The following is a 19,727-nucleotide window of genomic DNA, read 5'->3' as shown; positions in this document are numbered from 1 at the left end:
TACATATATATATATATATTTTATTCAATAAAAATAATTTTATTAAATACTTTTAGCAAAGGATATTGTCGTTAAAAAATCAATATAAAATTTTTAATTTTTAAATAAAATATTAATTTACATTTTCATTAAGAAAAATTACAAATCACAAAAAATCTGAACACTTCGCGTAATTCGGAGGTCTCACAGCCCAGAAGCATTCAATTGTGAACCCTATTTTATTGGAATTATTAAAAAATATATTGTATGATTGTTAATTTTTTTTAGAGCAAATATATTAACTTGAAACTAAACGGCATCTTTGGTCCCCTCTATAAAATCTAGCGTTTGAGAGGCAAGAGATGTGCAAGAAGCATTTGCTTATTCTTTCAAAAGCCCTTTGAAAAGTGCGATCGAAACCAACTTTACAAAATGGGTTCTTTAGGCACAACGAAGAAACCCCATGCCGTGTGCATCCCATACCCAGCACAAGGGCACATAAACCCAATGATGAAACTAGCAAAGCTGCTTCATTTCAAAGGCTTTCACATAACCTTTGTTAACACTGAGTACAATCACAAACGCCTTCTAAAAGCAAGAGGCCCAAATTCTGTGAAAGGCCTTCCCTCGTTTCGTTTTGAAACAATCCCTGATGGCCTTCCAGAGCCTGATATTGATGCTACACAGCACGTGCCATCCCTGTCTGAATCAACTAGTAGAACATGCTTGCCTCACTTCACAAACCTCCTTTCCAAACTCAATCATTCCTCATGCAGTGTCCCTCCTGTGTCTTGTATTATTTCTGATGGTATCATGAGCTTCACTTTGGACGCTGCCCAAGAATTCGCCATACCTGTGGTCTTTTTCTGGACCACTAGTGCATGTGGCTTCATGTGTTATTTGCAATATCAGCGTCTTCTCCAAGCGGGCTTAACACCTCTCAAAGGTTTCTGATTTCTTTTAGCAAAATTCTAGCTCTTTCACCAAAACTGCTCAATACCATCGTCATGTCATTTCCGTCAAAATTTACCAATTCATCTAATTCAAAATTTACTTAACTAATAATATTTAAGGAAATTGTTTCCTTCAAATTTCTTATAATTTTTTTATAACTTCTAAAGAAGTCTTTGTAAAAAAATTATTATAAAAATAATGTTTTTATGTTAAAATAACTTATTTTCTTAAATTTTAAAGAAGTTAAATGAAATAATTTTTAAAAAATAGAAAAAATCTGAATTATAGCATAGTATAGTTTATTTTATAGTCCTTTCTAAGGAATATTTCTATTTAAAATTATGCTTTGATCTTCATTAGAAAATATTTTCCAAATTATATTCTGTACAATTGTGTTAATTTTTTTTCTATACAGAATAAATAAATAAATATTATATATTAGTTTTAAACTCTCTCTTTTTCAGGAGGAGAATAGAATGCTATTAACAAATTTAATGCTATTAGTAAGTGAAATTTCTTAATTCATATGAAATGATTCAAAGAATCTTTATATATGTGTTTAACCAAGTTAATTTTGGTGCAGATTCAAGTTACGTATCAAATGGATACCTGGAGACAACAATTGATTGGGTGCCAGGCATCAAAGAAATTCGACTGAGGGATCTCCCCACCTTCATAAGAACCACAGATGCAAATGATATTATGCTTAATTTCGCACTCCGCGAGTGCAAGAGAATTCAAAAAGCTACTGCAATCGTTTTAAACACGTTTGATGCCTTAGAGCATGACGTGTTGGAAGCGTTCTCTTCCATGTTCCCTCCTGTTTATTCGATTGGTCCCTTGAATTTGCTATTGAATGACGTCACTGATAAGGACTTGAAAGCAATTGGGTCCAACCTTTGGAAGGAGGAGCCAGAGTGTCTAGCATGGCTAGACACCAAAGAACCCAACTCTGTGGTTTATGTGAATTTCGGAAGCGTAACGGTAATGACAAATGAACAATTGATTGAGTTTGCATGGGGACTCGCTAACAGCAAAAAAACATTTTTGTGGGTTATAAGACCCGATCTTGTAGGAGGGGAAAACGCTGTTGTGCCGAAAGAGTTTGTGACAGAGACAAAAAACAGAGGACTTTTGTCAAGTTGGTGTCCACAAGAGGAGGTGTTAACACATCCTTCAATTGGAGGGTTTTTGACTCATAGTGGTTGGAATTCAACGTTGGAAAGTGTGTGTGGAGGTGTTCCAATGATATGTTGGCCTTTCTTTGCGGAGCAACAAACTAATTGCCGTTTCTGTTGTAAGGAATGGGGAATTGGGTTGGAGATTGAAGATGTTAAGAGGGACAGTGTTGAGAGGCTTGTGAGGGAGTTGATGGATGGTGAAAACGGTAAGAAGATGAAAGAGAAGGCGTTGGAATGGAAGAAGTTGGCCGCAGATGCTGCTGCTTCTCCAAATGGATCTTCGTTTGTTAATTTGGAGAACATGATTCGTGAAGTTCTTATTTAGTGTGTTGAAAAGGCTGGAATTTGCTTATGAATTCATCATTGAAGCTACATTTAAGTTCTTTTGGTTTGTTCGCCCAGTGTCCCAACTTAATACTTGTTTCTAAAGTTTGCTAGTATGAATAAATAGGTTTAGCTTGTTGTTCTCTTTTTATCTTGATTAAGGGTTTATTTGTTTATGATTAAAATAAAAGTGAATATAAGATTATGTAAACTTTTATTTATTAGAAGGTTCATGCGTGTAAAAATTAACTTATATCTGGTTATAATTATAAAAAGTTTTTTTTTTACTCGAAATGACTATTTTGAAAATATAATAATTATAAGAATTTATTCAAACCTCATGTAATAAAGTAAAGGTAAATTCTATTATACTTCTATATTTGAATGAGTATCAATACTCATGTGACATGGATCAATTAGAGGATATTTGAATTTGTATTATCTTTTTTTTTTTAAAAGAGAAAAATGTTTTTAAAAAAAGAAAACAAAACATATATTTTTTATTAATTTATATCATCAATTTTATTTTAATTTTAAAATACACCTTAAAAAATATTTTTTACATAGTTTATTTTTTAGAAATTCATATTTAATCAATTCTCTACTTTAGGAATGACAATGGGTAGGGTATGGATAAGGTAATATAGTACTAATCTCCATACCTCCGTTTAAAATAAATATCTATACCCAACCTCATACTTGCGTAGGTATAAATATTAAGCTTTATACTCGTACCTTCTGGGTATTTACATACCCATGCTCGTACTTATTACCCACACTTGTTTGAAAAATATATTTATAAAGAAAAATATTCTTATATAATTTCACATAAGTATTATAATAATATAAAATTTAATACGTAATTGTCAAACAAAGTACAAACATAGATTACAAGTGTTAAATGTATCTTAATACAACAATTTTCTAAACTAAAATTTTTAGAAATCATAAGTGAAATTAAACACTCAAGTTATTTGTCAGTGATGACGCTGTATTGTGTGAGATCTGACAGAATGACAACAACAAAGCGATGAGATAGATCTAGACGATGGATGGTCTCTCGTGTAAGATCACCTGGTGACCTTTTGTGGCAACATTAACAACTAGCTCTAATGAATAACGTTTCATGGTTGTTGTAATAGCTTTGAATGAGGCAAACATTAAAAATGAGAGTAAAGTTAGGACAGAAAAATTCAAGTACTAAACGATAAGAAGTTGACACATAATACATTATTTTTAAACTTTTAAATATGAACTTGTAAAAAAAGTAACAAATTTAATTAAAATAATATAATATAATTAATAATATATATATATATATATATATATATATATTAATACTAGTATTTTAACTCATGTACTATAAAAAAGTATTTTGTTAAAACTACAAATTTTTAAAAAATTATTTTATTGAATTAAATATTTATAATGTATATAAATTTTTAAAAAAAGAAGTTGAATAAAAGATAAATGGTCATAATAAAATTTTATAATTAAAAAAATTATACTTTTATATTTAAAAAAAATAATATATTATATAATTTTTTGGTTGACTTTATTATTAAATATGTTTTTATATTAATTTTATATAACTTCATATAAATAATATAATAATATAAAAATTTAATAAATAGTTATAAAACAAAGTTTAAGCATAAATTAAAATTTATATAAATAAAATAATATATATATACTTGTGTAGTAGATAAATACTTTATTTATTTAACTTCATTATCCCTACTTTAGTCTTACGCTCTTCTTACTTTTTTTTTCTTGCCATATACTACTGCAAGATTCTCAGAAAACCCACAACACAAACTAGAAGGAACTCTTTTCTAATTGTATAATATTGTGTTAGGTTAGGTTTCAAGCTGCCGATGATTTTGGATAGATAGATGAAGAAACACCGCCACAATGTACCAACCAATCAACTTCTCTTGAATTTTGAAGCGTCAAATTAAAATTGACAATTTCTTGTTTTCTTTTTTGTAATAATTATATTTATCTAATTTTTTAGGTAATAATCATAATATTAACTATCAAATATAAAAGTTACTTTCTAAATATCATTTTAGCTTGCTTTTCTAGATTATTTAACGTGAGTGGCAATTTTAAAATCTATAAATTGATGATATTTACAACTTAAAAAAATAAAATAAAAATAGAATTGATAAGTTTTTAAAGAAGTCTTTATTATAGAAAAAAAAATTAGCATAGAAAAGTTCTCTTATTTAACTTTTTGAAAATTTGAAAAAACAAGTTATTTCTAACTTCTTTATTTATTTTTTATATTTTGTTATTATAAAAAGTTTTTTAAGGAGTTTGCCTAGACTGGAGCTTAATGATATATGTTTTAACATATATAAACTTAAAGCCTAAAAAATCATCTAAGAATAAGTATATATGTGTTAAGATAGAGTATTTTAAGATTTTTACATGCCATGTATTTAGATAGTAAAACAATATATTTTAAAATATTATAAAATTTTAATTAAATAATTTTCATATCAAATAAAAATTTTAAAAAATTATTTTTTGAAATTTAAATTTTTTACCACGTTTAATTTTTTGTATTTATTATCCATACCTCTTTTTATACTTAAGTCTTATTCTTATTACTTTTTTTAAATCTTAAAATTCTTCGTCTAAACACAAAATTGTAGGTGTTTAAAAATAGATTAGATTATTGATAAAAAAAGATTAGATTAAAAAGACATTTATTCAATAATTTATTATTATATATAAATTTATGGTATAAAATTTTTATTATAATAAAATATATTAAATAATTATCAAAGTAAACTAAAAAAAAAAAGTATAAGCATAAGCATTATCTAGGGTTTCTCTTTTTTTTTTTTTTATTAAAATTTAAAAATAATTTGGATCTACACTCTGAGTGTAAAAGACGTTACGGGTTTAGAAAATACACTTTACGGTGCGTAATAGCAGGTCGATCGGGATTTTACTGGGTTTATAATACTAATTCGATACCGAGATAAACTGGTTAGACATTTTTTTTTTGTTAGATTAGAGGGGTGCGGAGGAACTTTGTTTTTTTCTCACAAAGCCCAAATAAAATAAAAAGCGGTGTTGGGTATTGATTGAGGTTCGGCCGTCAACACTTCATTTTAGTAGAAGAAAATTTGAATTCCTCTCTTATCGCTTCAGCACGTCAGGTCGGTATACAACAGGCCATCCGATCTAATTTTTCATAATATAAAATTATTTTATTTTTTATAATTATTTTGTTTAGACTACCGATATTTTTCATACGTAACTATATTTAAACTAGTTAAGATTATTATGAGTAACAAAGTGAACTCAAAACCATAAGTTAAAATGAATTAATTTTTTACCAGTTGACTAATAAATAATTTATATATTTCTTTAAAAAATCAAATTTGAATTATTTTAAGTAATTAAATTATGCAAAAACCATATTTTGAAAAAATATGTCAATATTTTTATTTAAAATAGTTTTTATTTAATTTAATTTTTTAATTTTAGAGTTTACGATAAAACTTATTTTTCCTTTCAAATTTATTATTAAGATACTTATTATCTCAAAATTTCTTTTTTATCTTCTCCTTCTTCATTTATTACATAAACAAATTTTGCAATGAATATAATAAAAAATTTATAATATATCTCAATATTTATTTTTAATTTAAAATAACTGTTACTTAAAAATATATTCAGTTTAAGAAAAGCAATGGAGCTTTTAGACTACTCCATTCTAAGTTTATAACAGTTTAAACTTAAACGAGTTACGTTAAAAAAAAAAGTCAAATTTATTTAAATTTTAATAATTAAACTCTATTTTTAAAAAAAATTAAGCTGATTCATAGGAGCCAGTTTTGTCGACTATACATCGATAATTATAATTTAGATGTCTATTTTAGTGACATTTTTTATGTGATTATATACATTTTAATTAAAAAAAAATGTAAATGTTAAAGTTTACACAACAAAAATATGTCAACATTGATATTTATGAAGATAGATGAAAATAATGTTTCGAATCAATTTTTATCATACACATAAATATAAACATTTGTAAATTTAGTTTTAAATATCTTTTTATTAATTTATAAAAATCAAATTTAAAGGTAATTTATACTTCAAATTTTTTTCTCATTAATAAATTTATAATAAGTTTAATAAATATTAGTTGTTTAAAAATATATATTTGTATTTTTTTATTTTATCGTATATACTTCAAGAATAAATTTATTCTAAATACTTTAATAACCTCCAAATCACACTTGTATTGATGTCCAAATCAAACGTCCTTTTCGGCGTTTTAACTTTGAGATCCTATGACATGATTAATTTTATTTTTAAATAATGAGATAAAAAATAAATTTGGTATTAAATTAAAAAATATATATATGAAATTTTACAATAAATTTAATTTTAAATATTAATATTTAATTTTAAATAAATTTATTTTTGTATAATTAAATATTTAAATTTAAGAATAGAAACATTGAAAAACCAAAAGACATGTAACGTGGCAATGCTTAGGCAAAATGTCAAATAGGGACCAACTTGCAGTAATGGCTTGTCGTACCTCACATCCCAGTTTGAGTTTACGCAGGTCTTCCATTAAGATGAGCCTCACCCCACCAGTGCGTAACGTGTTCTTATCGCAAGTTACGTATAAAAGCTATTATCTCTCAATTATAAGATATTATTATTCTATTATTTTAGTTAACATTAAAAAGTGACTATATCTTAATCACGAAGAATGTAATTTCAAGGAGAAAACCGTAAGCTCAATCGTTAATGCAAAAAAGATTTGATAAAATCATTATCTAGCGATGAACTAGTACAAACTGAATACAAACACTTCAATACAAGTCTATGATGAAAGGATGTTTTTTAGGCGTCTTAAACACTATATTTATATTCATTTTTGTTTGTTAGTGCTTTCTATCTTTCCTGGACGAAATATATATATATTACCCACAAGTTGCATCTAATTCAAATAAAATGGCTGTTGTTGATCCTTTTCACCTGACAATGCTTGTTGCGTCATGGGTGCGCTTTTCAATGAACGTCTTAATGGTCTTGTTTCACTGTTGAACTCTTAGTCCATCTTGAAAACATTTGAGAGATTACGCCAAATAAATAAATAAATAAAACTAAAATATCACGTCAAGATTAAAGAATAAATCAAAATTTTAAATATAAGTCAAATATAAAAGGAAAACATTAAAAAAGAAAGTATATGTCAATTTGATTTTTAGAAGCCCTTCAAAACTTAAATTTATAACCAAAGATTGTGTTTGAATTGAAATTTTAAAGAATATGATATTAAGAATGAGATAGCCTTACAATAAGAGTTAAATACAAGATAAATAATAAATAATAAATATAAATAATAAGTACAATCAATATATTTTTAAATTCTTACTAATTTATTTAAATTTTTTTATCATCTATGTGATAATTTTAAATTATTCTATTTAAAAGCAACAGAAAAATATTTATTTTGATATTTTAATTAGTTTTTTTTTTTTACTACAAGTATCCTTTATTTTTTTAAAAAAAACTAATCTTACTTTACCAAGATTGAACAAAACAACCTCACATAAGTCGATTTATGCATTTGATGGTATCGAATTCTAACTTTTAAGTTGAAGTGAAATACATTATTAATAAAAAAAATAAATTATTATTATAAAATTTTTTACAACACTAAATAAAAAAATTACATAAATAAAATAAATTTTTTGAAGTTGAGATATCTAAATATGCTTTTTGTAAGTATTATAGGGAGTAACTATTTAAAACAATAAGCGGACATGCATGATTAGAATGCAAAAATTGTTTTTAGTAGAAGTTGAAATGACAAGTCTCAAATGTTAAATCAAATACACGTTTTGAAAAATATTTGTATATAAAATAAAAATTAAATATAAATTCATAAATCTCACATTGAAGTATAATAATAGAATTTTAAAAACAAAAAAAATATAAATTGAATAACTAAATTATTTTTATACTAGATGGCTAAGTAAATACTATAACATCATAAATTTCTATCATGTTTTAAGTATAAAGATAAATTATTTATTCTTAAAACTCTTTTAAATCATCATATTAGTCATTCTACTTTTAAGGGTTGATCATTTCATTCATTTGTTTATATCTTAAACATATGAAACTAAAAAACTGTTAAAACATGAATAATGAGAGGAGAATAGGTCATTGGATATTGAACATTTGGAAGAATAAATGTTACATATTTTTTATAATTATACAAATTAGAAGTATATATACAATGAAACTAACAGAAATAACAACTAACACAGCAGAACTAACGACTTACTAATTAAATATATTATTTTCTAACTAACTCTAATGTATACACTATTTCTAACACTCCCCCTTAAGATGAGTGGTAAATGTCAATAAATCTCATCTTGGATATTAAATTTTGAAACTGAGTAGTAGTTACTGATTTTGTTAAAATGTTAACTAATTGGTGTTGAGTTTTAACATGAACCAACTGTATCAAACCTGAATTGACCTTATCTCAAATGAAATGAAAGTTTATCTCTACATGTTTGGATCTTTCACGAAATGTAGGATTTGTACAGAGATGTATGGTAGATTGATTATCCCAGAACACCAATGATGAGTCTATAAAAAAACTCAAAGTCTTTAAGTAAGACTACCATCTAAGTTATTTCACTCGCAACTGCAAATAAGGACCTGTATTCAGCTTCTGTTGAGGATCTAGATATTGTTGTCTGCCTTTTAGATTTCTAAGATATTAGGGAAGTGCCAAGGTGATAACATACACCCAGTCCACCGGTTAGCATGATATTGTCTACTTTGGGGGTTAACCCTCACGGTTTTGTTTCTCCCAGATATGACACACTAGGAAAAAGCCTCATGCTAGAAGGAAGGACGCCACAACTATTTAAAGACTGATAAGTCACTCCCCCCCACCGATGTGGGACTCATCATCCCCTCCCTCTTCAAGAGAGTCCGCCACGGACGCACCGATAAGGCATTTAAGCCGCCACGGATATGCCGATAAGGTCCATCGGCTCCGGCCCAGGCTCTGATACCAAATGATAACATACACCCAGTCCACCGGTTAGCATGATATTGTCTACTTTGGGGGTTAACCCTCACGGTTTTGTTTCTCCCAGATATGACACACTAGGAAAAAGCCTCATGCTAGAAGGAAGGACGCCACAACTATTTAAAGACTGATAAGTCACTCCCCCCCACCGATGTGGGACTCATCATCCCCTCCCTCTTCAAGAGAGTCCGCCACGGACGCACCGATAAGGCATTTAAGCCGCCACGGATATGCCGATAAGGTCCATCGGCTCCGGCCCAGGCTCTGATACCAAATGATAACATACACCCAGTCCACCGGTTAGCATGATATTGTCCGCTTTGGGGGTTAACTCTTCACGATTTTGTTTCTCCCAGATATGACACACTAGGAAAAGGCCTCATGCTAGAAGGAAGGACGCCACAGCTATTTAAAGACTGATAAGTCACTCCCCCAAACTGATGTGGGACTCATCATCCCCTCCCTCTTCAAGAGAGTCTGCCACGGACGAACCGATAAGGCACTCAAGCCGCCACGGATACGCCGATAAGGTCCATCGGCTCCGGCCTAGGCTCTGATACCAAATGATAACATACACCCAGTCCACTGGTTAGCATGATATTGTCCGCTTTGGGGGTTAACCCTCACGGTTTTGTTTCTCCCAGATATGACACACTAGGAAAAGGCCTCATGCTAGAAGGAAGGACGCCACAGCTATTTAAAGACTGATAAGTCACTCCCCCCAACCGATGTGGGACTCATCATCCCCTTCCTCTTCAAGAGAGTCCGCCACGGACGCACCGATAAGGCATTTAAGCCGCCACGGATATGCCGATAAGGTCCATCGGCTCCGGCCCAGACTCTGATACCAAATGATATGAACCCTATTTGCACAAGGGCTGACTTAGGATCTTTAGGGTTAGAACCTTGTAGAAAAATTTGAAAATTTAGTGATGAATTTTTGGGCAAATTAGGTGTTGGTCCATGGTGTTAAAATAAGTGAAAAAGGAAGCAAAAACGCTGGTTTGGTGGTGGCTGGACAGAATTTTAGAAATGACGGTATCTCGAGTTATAGAACTCCAATTGAGGTGATTCCAAAACGAGGTGAAAGCTCTCGTTCTGAAATTCAATTTAGGCTCAAGAATCACTCAATTTGGTTGAGTATAACGAGAGTTATGATAACGAGATAATTCTGGGCAGATTTGAGTTTTTTGGAACTTTGGTGAAGAATTGAATGGGGGAAGGAAAGAATCACTCTTTCCAAGGAAGGCAACACACAAAGGGATGTGAAAGTCCTTTGATACAGCCAAGGTGTTCTTGAATCACTCAAGAACTTAGGAGAATCACTCTCACTAAGATAAAAGAGATAAACTCTAATATTTCTGAATGAAACTTAACTTGTCTTATTGATAAGAATGGTTCAGCTTATATAGAAGCTTTACCATCAAAATTACAAAGGTTCCGTAACGGAAAATGAAACTACTTGATGGCTGATTGTAACTGAAATTGTGGCAACCAAAAAGTCACCCAACAGCTACTATGCGCCTCTTGGTCTTCCAAAGGCTGATTGTAACTGAAATTGTGGCAACCAAAAAGTCACCCAACAGCCACTAGCTATGCGCCTCTTGGTCTTCCAAAGGCTGATGCCTAAGTTGCCAATTGGGCCCTTATTACAACTTGAAATAAAAACCAAACCAAAGCCCATTAGTTGATTAACCACAAAACATAATTTGGTCAGTCAACTTTACAAAGGATTGGGCCATTATTTAAAACAAACTAAAAACTTAAAAACTGAAGCAAAGTGGCGCCTTAGTTCTCCTCCATTTGGGCCATGATGCAATTCACAACCTTGGTCTTTTCTCCTTGAAACTTGGGCTTGTATTCAATTAATATGGACAACACTTGTTGAAGAGCTTCTTTTGCTCTCCTTGCTCTAACCCTTGTCATAGGTCCTCCAAGTCCTTCAAGAGGATCCTTGCCCTTGCTCATGGTCATGTCCTCATCAATCAGCTACAATGTTACCTTTTCCTCTTTTATGTTTGATAACATAAGGGAATTGCTCTAGAAATTCCACCCACTTGGCATGCCTTTTGTTAAGCTTGCCTTGTCCCTTGATATATTTGAGGGACTCATGGTCACTATGAATGACAAATTCCTTGGGATAAAGGTAGTGTTGCCATGTTTTCAAAGCTCTCACTAAGGCATACAACTCTTTATAATAAGTTGAATAATTAAGGGTAGGACCACTTAGCTTTTCACTAAAATAAGCAATTGGATGGCCTTCTTGCAACAACACAGCCCCAATCCCAACATTTGAAGCATCACACTCAATTTCAAAAGATTTTTGAAAGTTTGGCAAAGCAAGTATGGGAGCATTAGTTAGCTTTTGCTTAAGAGCTTTGAAAGCTTCTTCTTGTTTCTCTCCCCATTTGAAACCAACATTTTTCTTAAGCACTTCATTGAGAGGTGCTGCCAATGTGCTAAAATCCTTCACAAATCTCCTATAGAAACTTGCTAAACCATGGAAACTTCTCACTTCAGTCACGGACTTAGGTGTAGGCCATTCTTGAATAGCCCTAACCTTTTCCTCATCCATTTATACTCCTTTTGAACTTACAACAAAACCAAGAAACACAACATGGTTAGTACAAAAGATGCATTTTTCAAGATTGACATACAATTGTTCTTCTCTAAGCACACACAAGACAGATTTTAAATGATCAACATGCAATTCAAGTGAAGTGCTATAGATAAGAATATCATCAAAGTACACCACAACAAATTTTCCTATGAATTTTCTCAAAACATGGTTCATTAATCTCATGAAAGTGCTAGGAGCATTAGTTAAGCCAAAAGGCATAACCAACCATTCATACAAACCATATTTTGTTTTGAAAGCAGTTTTCCATTCATCCCCTTCTCTAACCCTAATTTGATTGTATCCACTTTTTAAATCAATTTTAGAGAAGTAACATGCACCATGCAATTCATCAAGCAAATCATCAAGCCTAGGTATAGGATGCCTATATTTAATGGTGATGTTATTAAGGGCTCTACAATTAGAACACATGCGCCATGTCCCATCCTTTTTAGGAACCAAAATTACCGGGACAGCACAAGGACTCATGCTATCTCTTACCCATCCCTTACCAATGAGTTCATCCACTTGTCTTTGGATCTCCTTGGTCTCTTGAGGGTTGCTTCTATAGGCTGGCCTATTAGGCAAAGAAGCTCCTGGAATGAGATCAATTTGATGCTCAATACCTCTTAATGGTGGCAACCCACTTGGTACACTTGTTGGAAACACATCTCCAAATTTCTATAAAAGAGACTTCACTCTAGAAGGCAAATCAAGGTTATCAAAAGTGTTAGTGGTCAAAACATAGTTTTTGCAAATTAACAAAAATAGGGGCTGTTTAGATAGAAACAACCTCTTGACCTCATTTTTTGTAGCTAAAAAGCTCTCCTTCACCTCAAGTGTTTTACTCTTTTTCCTCTCATGTATTTCTCTCTTTTTGTCCTCACTTTTTGAGCTCTCAAGTGTTTGGCTTTCTTTTTCTTTCTTTTCTTGGACAATCTTTTCTCTCATTTTTCTTTGATCCTCACACACCTCTTGCGGACTCAAAGGTTTGAGCACTATCTTCTTGTCTTGGTGCATGAATGAGATTTTGTTGGTGAAACCATCATGATTGGCTTTTTTATCAAATTGCCATGGTCTCCCCAAGAGTAAGTGGCTGGCCTCCATAGGAACAACATCACAAAGCACCTTATCATTGTATCTTTCAATGGAAATATCCAACTCTACTTGCTTCCTTACTTGCACCTCTCCATCCTCACTAAGCCATTGAAGCCTATATGGCCTAGGATGTGGCTTTGTAACTAAATTCAATTTAGACACAAGTCTTGCACTCGCCACATTGGTGCAACTCCTTCCATCAATGATCACCATGCAAAGTTTACCATTGATCAAACATCTAGTATGGAAGATGTTTTCTCTTTGGCTCTCCTCCAAAGGCTTCAATTGGCTACCAAGTAACTGCCTTATCATCAACAAGTCTCCCTCTGGTGTTTTCTCCACCTCCTCCTCCACGTCCTCATTCTCCTCTCCCTCTTCAATTTCAGACTCACTTATATACTCTCCATCTCTAAGAATCATGGTTTTTTTTGTTAGGGCACTCATATGCATAGTGTCCTAAGCCTTGGCACTTAAAGCACTTCACATCCCGACTCCTTTTAGAGGGTTGCTCTTGAGTTTTTAGAGGAGTTTTTGTTGGTGTAGGCGCTGCACTAGAAGTGGCAGCCCCTTTTCCCTTATCCTTCCAACTAGAAAAACCAAAATTAGTGGAGCTCTTTTTGGCCACACCTTTCCTTTTTAATTGTTGCTCCACTTGGATTGCTTTGTGAAGCAAGTCCTCCATTTCAACAAATTCCTGCAGTTCAACAATATCACGAATATCATTATTCAAACCACTAAGAAATCTAGCCATAGTTACCTCCTCATCCTCTTCTATCTTGGCTTGAATCATGAGCACCTCCATTTCCTTGTAGTACTCCTCAACGCCTTTGCTACCTTGGGACAATTTTTGAAGTTTGAATTTTAAGTCCCTAGAATAGCTTGCCGGCACATATCTCTTCCTCATGATCCTTTTCATTTCAACCCATGTATCCACCAATGGCTCCTCATTCCTAGCTCTCTCTTTTTGCAATTTGTTCCACCACACAAGAGCATAATCGGAAAACTCCATAGCTGCAAGCTTTACTTTTTGGGCCTCTTCATAGGTATTACAAGTGAAAATATGCTCTATTTTGATCTCCCACTCCAAATAAGCTCCCGGGTCACTTCTTCCTTTGAATGGAGGAATAGAAATTTTGACTCCATCAATTCGGTTTTGTCTAGGAGCACCGTCATTACCTCTTCTCCTCTTTTCTTCTTCATCATGACCTCTATTCTCCAATTGGTCCAATCTTTCATGGAGCTCATCATTTTGTTGCCTCATCAATCTCTCCAAATGTTGTGTCAAGGCTTGCATTTGGAAAGGAGAAAGTCCTCCTCCTTGATTAGGATTTCCTTCAGCCATCACAAACAAACAAATTCAAACATAACAAGCAAATAGAAAGTAGAATTGAAACCTCACCACACTCAAGTGTATCACACAATTATGGCTTTTTCTCTAATGAAAAGACTCTTGCCTTTTACCACTCAAATTTTCCTTGGGTTCTTAGGCAATTCAAGATATTATGGCCACAACAAAGAACAATCCACCAATATGTGCAAGGTAAGGCTAGGTAGACAAAGAAAAGGCTAACAAATCACAAAAACAAAGGGGTAAAGAAAAATTGGTAAACAAGAGAATTAGCAACAATCCTTTAAGAACACCAATATATTACCTTATAACAAATTATTGAAAAGCATGAATCATTCAGCCCAAAATTTTCTTCTTTTTTTTTTGTTTTTTAATAAATTTTTTTTTTCACAAGGGCCTAACTTTTGCAATGATTCAGTACAATCACAAATAAAATGAACAATAAGGTAATCAATTGGCAAAAAGAGAATGAAGGAAGGATGTTACCAATTTGATGTTCAAACCCTTAAACCGGAGCTCTGATAACCAAATGATATCATACACCCAGTCCACCAGTTAGCATGATATTGTCCGCTTTGGGGGTTAACCCCTCACGATTTTGTTTCTCCCAGATATGACACACTAGGAAAAGCCCTCATGCTAGAAGGAAGGACGCCACAGCTATTTAAAGACTAATAAGTCACTCCCCCCAACCAATGTGGGACTCATCACAAGGAAAACACAAAAACTTGTGGTTGATCATCTCGTGTCGACACAATTACCCCAATCTGCATCAATATATCCTTTAAGGATAAAAAATGTTGTTGCTGAGAAAAATAAATCTTGACCCTGACTCGTCTTAAGATTACGCAACAGATGATGTAGAGCATTCAGATGAAGGACACATGGAAAGACATGTATTGGTTTAGCTTATGCATTGTATAAGAAATATCAGGATGAAATATGGTGAGATATATAAGCCTTCTTATTAATCTTTGATAAATTGAGCTATCTTCAATCATATCTCCTTCTGTAGTAGATAGTTTCAAGTTTGGATCCATTGGCAAGGCAGCAAGCTTGAACCCTATGAAATTAGTATCCTTAAGAAGGGTTAAGGTGTATTTTCATTGAGACAAATGTATACTTTGTGCAGATTGAGCTATTTCCCAATAAATACTTCAAATCGCCTATAACTCTTAGTTTGAACAATTTTTGCAGTTTGTCCTTAACTTGTTCAACTAGTGTGCAATTAGGACTAGATATTATGATATCGTCAACATAAACTAGTAGTAAGATCAAGGAATTACTCGAACTAATGTGAAAAAAAGAGTAATCACTCTTGGATTGCACAAAATCGTGATTTGTTAAAGTATGAGAAAACTTATGGAACCATTGTCAAGAGACTTGTTTTAAGCCATAAATGGATTTGTGAAGTTTGCATACCAATTTCTCCCCCCTGAATTGGATACTATGGTGGTAAGTCCATATAAACTTCTTCAAAGAGATCTCCATTAAGAAAGGCATTGTTAATGTCTAATTGAAGCAATGACCAATTTTTAACAGCAATTATCCTTAATAAAATTCTCATTGTGGTGAATTTTGCAACATGAGAAAAAGTGTCCAAAATATTAATTCTCACTTATTGTGTATATCTCTTAGCCACTAATCTTGCCTTATATATATCCACTTGTCAATTTGACTTATATTTTACCTTATAAATCAAACGACACCCAACACTATGTTTTCTTTTAGGCAATGGAACCACAGGTCAAGTGTTATTATCTTCTATTGCTTTGAGTTTCATAGTCATGGCTTGTTGTCAATGAGGGTATTTAGCTGCTTGATGCTTGATGGTAAAAGATGGGTTCATATTCATGGGAGACTTGAGAAATAAATTCTTTATATGTAGGTTGAAGCTTGGCATAAGAAACAAAAATTATAATAGGATACAAGTCAGAGGTTATTGAGCATCGATAATCACTGAAATATGATGGAGGTCTAGAAATTCTTGAGGAATGTCTATTGTTTAAAGAACCAATGTTAGGTTGCTCAAATATTGAAGTTGCAGTATGAGGTAAGGAAGTTCGTTGGCTAAAGAAATTATAAAGAGGAATAGGAATAACAGTATCTGCAAACAACTCAGGTAGGAGCTGATCTCCTTATGGAAAGAAAATATAGATTCACAAAACTTAACATCCTTACTAATAAAAAAATTTTGTTTCCAAATTATAAAGTTTATAACCCCTATAACAAACTGGATAACCAACGAATACAACAGCCACAACTTTGGGGTTGAATTTAGTTGTGGGGGTTTCTGAAAAAGTAACGTATACGGAGTAGAAAACTTCAATAAGGGACTAGGAACCTTGTTGACCAAGAAGGTAGTAGTAGTAATACATTCCCCCCAAAAAATATGGGAACTTTGGATTGAAAATATAGAGTACGAGCTATGTTGAGAAGGTGCTAATGTTTTCTTTCAACTATTGCATTCTGTTAAGGACATTAAACACAAGAAAATTGATGGATAACACCTTTCTCTTGCAAAAATAAGGTTAGAGCCAATTTCTTGGCATTGTCAGATTGTAACTATTTAATTGTCTTTACAAATTAAGTTTGAATTAGTGTAAAAAATCTAATAAGTAGTGTAGTAGCTTAGGATTTATATTGCAACAAATATGTCCAAATGAATCTGCTGTAATTATCTACTATGATTAAGAAAAACTTGCCATTATAAGTGGAAATATGAAGACCCTAAATATTGCAATGAAGTAAATCGAAAGGAGCAGTACAATGTTGTTATTAGAAGGAAATGAAAGGCATCTAAGTTTAGCCAAAGGACAAATATCATAAACATAAGAAATATTTTGCAGTAAAGACAAAGTATCAACAAGTTTATTTAACACTTTATTTGATATATGACCTAATCTAGTATGCCAAATATCAAAAGAAACATTATTCACAGAAGTAATTTTAGTGTTAGAACAATGTTGTGTAGGAAAAATTTGTTGTAAGACATAAAGCTCTTCAAGCAAATCACCCTTGCCAATCACCTACGAAGAGAGGTTGTTTTGAAAGAAACAAGCTTTATCAATAAAAATGACAACATTGGAAGATTGTGTTAATAAAGCATGTATTGAGAGTAAATTGACTCTAAAGTTAGGGACATAATGCACATTATGTAAAATGAGATTAGGATTAATATAAACTGAACTGGTAGATAATAGTACAAGAATTCTAGTATGATTTGGTAAAGTGACAAAAAAATTATAGACAGATATATGAGAATGAAAAATTGAAAGAGTTGATGTAATATGAGATGCTGCTTCACTATCAATAATCCAAGTGTATAACTCAAAACTAGATCTAATGTGATTAGCTGAAACAATGATACCTCTCGAAACCATATTAGAAGTATGTGTCTCTATCTGTGTCTCTATCATTGGCTTGATCAGTTGAGCACTTAGCAGAGAAACAAAATGTTGGTATTGAGCCTCAGATATGGGAGCCTTGGCATCATCTAAAGGAACAATAGGAGCGATAACATCCTCCTGAGGATCATTAAAGACATGATACACAATTGTTTTCCCTTTACCTTTGCCATAACCTAGTGGAAAACCATGGAGTTTATAGCATTTATTCACTGTATGGCCTTATATACCACAATGTGAGCACAATGGTCCATCCTTCTTCCTACTCTTAACCTTGGCAATAAGGACAGGTTGTAATGAGTTTTTGACAGCAAATGTAGCTTGAGTAGTATCAAGAATAAGTTGAGATCCAGCCACCTCTCTTTGTTTTTCTTTTTGAACAAGAGAACAAAGCTTATTGATTTTAAGAATTGGCTCCATAGCTAATAGTTGTCCACAAATAGCAGAAAAAGATTCATCTAAATCAATGAGGAAACACATGACATATTCACGTTGAAAAAATTCCTGCATTGGACCATAGCGGCCACAATTATACACAAAATTTGGCTTATAACAACTAAGTTCAGCCCATAGTGTTTTGATATTGGAAAAGTAGTGTATAACAATCAAATTTCCTTGACAAAAATTGACAATTTCACGTTTTAATGTTCATTACCATAGAAAAAATGAGGTTTCAGATTTGACCGCATAGTAGCAACACTATCGCAATATATAATGCTCTCAGTAAGATCCTTTGAAATAGAATTGAGTAACCAAAAACTTATAGTGTCATTTGTACATTGCCAAGCCTCAATGAGTGCAGGATCAATAACGTCACAGGGTCTTAGAATAAATCCATTCACAAATCCCAGTTTTTATTTGCAGTTGAGCACCATACGCATTGCTATTCTCCATCAATAATAAATTTTCTCAATTAAAAGTTGCGAGACCAAAACAAATCCTGAATGGTTGGAAGAAGAAATAGTATATGGATCTAAAACTATTGCATGATGCGTCATGAAGATGTAGGAACAAGAAAGTTAAATGAACAAGGAGTATTGTGCCAAACTAATCAAGAAAGGAAAAGAAAAATGCATAAGCAAAAGAAAACAAAAAATTATTATTATAAAATTTTTGACAACGCTAAATAAATAAATTACATGAATAAAATGAATTTTTTTGAAGTTGGAACATCCACTTAAGCTTTTTATAAGTATTACAGTAAATGACTGTTTAAAGCTACAAGCTCGTGAAGGACATACACGATTAGAATGCAGAAATTTCTTTTGGTAGCAGTTAAAGTGATGTGTCTCGAATGCTAAATCAAACACACATTTTGAAAACAATTTGTCAATAAAATAAAGAATTAAATATAAATCCACAAACCTTACAATGAAGTATAATAATAGAATTTTAAAAATAAAAAAATATAAATTGAATAACTAAATTATTTTTATACTAGATGGTGAAATAAATACTATAACTCATAAATTTCTGTCATATTTTAAGTATAAAGATAAACTATTTATCCTTAAATCTCTCTTAAACCAACTGATTAGTCATTTTTTTTCCTTTAAGGGTTGATAATTTGTTTATATGTTAAGCATATGGAACTCGAAAACCAAAATAAATATAACAGTCATCAATATATATGCACGAAATATGATAAATATATATTAAATGATAATAGAGTTTTTTGGCCTTTTTATTTTAATAATACTATTTTAAAAAATAATTT

At 31.7% G+C, this 19,727-nt stretch overlaps 2 protein-coding genes across 2 annotated transcripts; one reads left to right on the top strand and one right to left on the bottom strand.

Moving 5' to 3' along the window:
• The first annotated feature begins 304 nt into the window (after nt 1-304).
• Nucleotides 305-2,726, top strand: LOC113847580 (7-deoxyloganetin glucosyltransferase-like). The gene is made up of 2 exons (XM_027476773.1): nt 305-925; nt 1,517-2,726. Exons 1-2 carry the CDS (start codon nt 412-414, stop codon nt 2,437-2,439), a joined length of 1,437 nt encoding a protein of 478 aa, XP_027332574.1. The 5' UTR covers nt 305-411; the 3' UTR covers nt 2,440-2,726.
• A 9,389-nt stretch (nt 2,727-12,115) lies between these two features.
• Nucleotides 12,116-18,490, bottom strand: LOC113874363. Its single transcript, XM_027512587.1, has 6 exons — nt 18,241-18,490; nt 17,974-18,186; nt 13,735-14,587; nt 13,130-13,664; nt 12,499-12,838; nt 12,116-12,306 (listed from the first exon to the last, which is right to left on the bottom strand). Exons 1-6 carry the CDS (start codon nt 18,488-18,490, stop codon nt 12,116-12,118), a joined length of 2,382 nt encoding a protein of 793 aa, XP_027368388.1.
• Between the last annotated feature and the right edge of the window lie 1,237 nt (nt 18,491-19,727).

The sequence above is a fragment of the Abrus precatorius genome, unplaced genomic scaffold (genome assembly GCF_003935025.1).
Source record: "Abrus precatorius isolate BTA unplaced genomic scaffold, Abrus_2018 Scaffold8, whole genome shotgun sequence".
Lineage (NCBI taxonomy): Eukaryota > Viridiplantae > Streptophyta > Magnoliopsida > Fabales > Fabaceae > Abrus > Abrus precatorius.
Note: the sequence above shows the minus strand (reverse complement) of the source record. Positions and strands in the feature narration are given on the sequence as shown.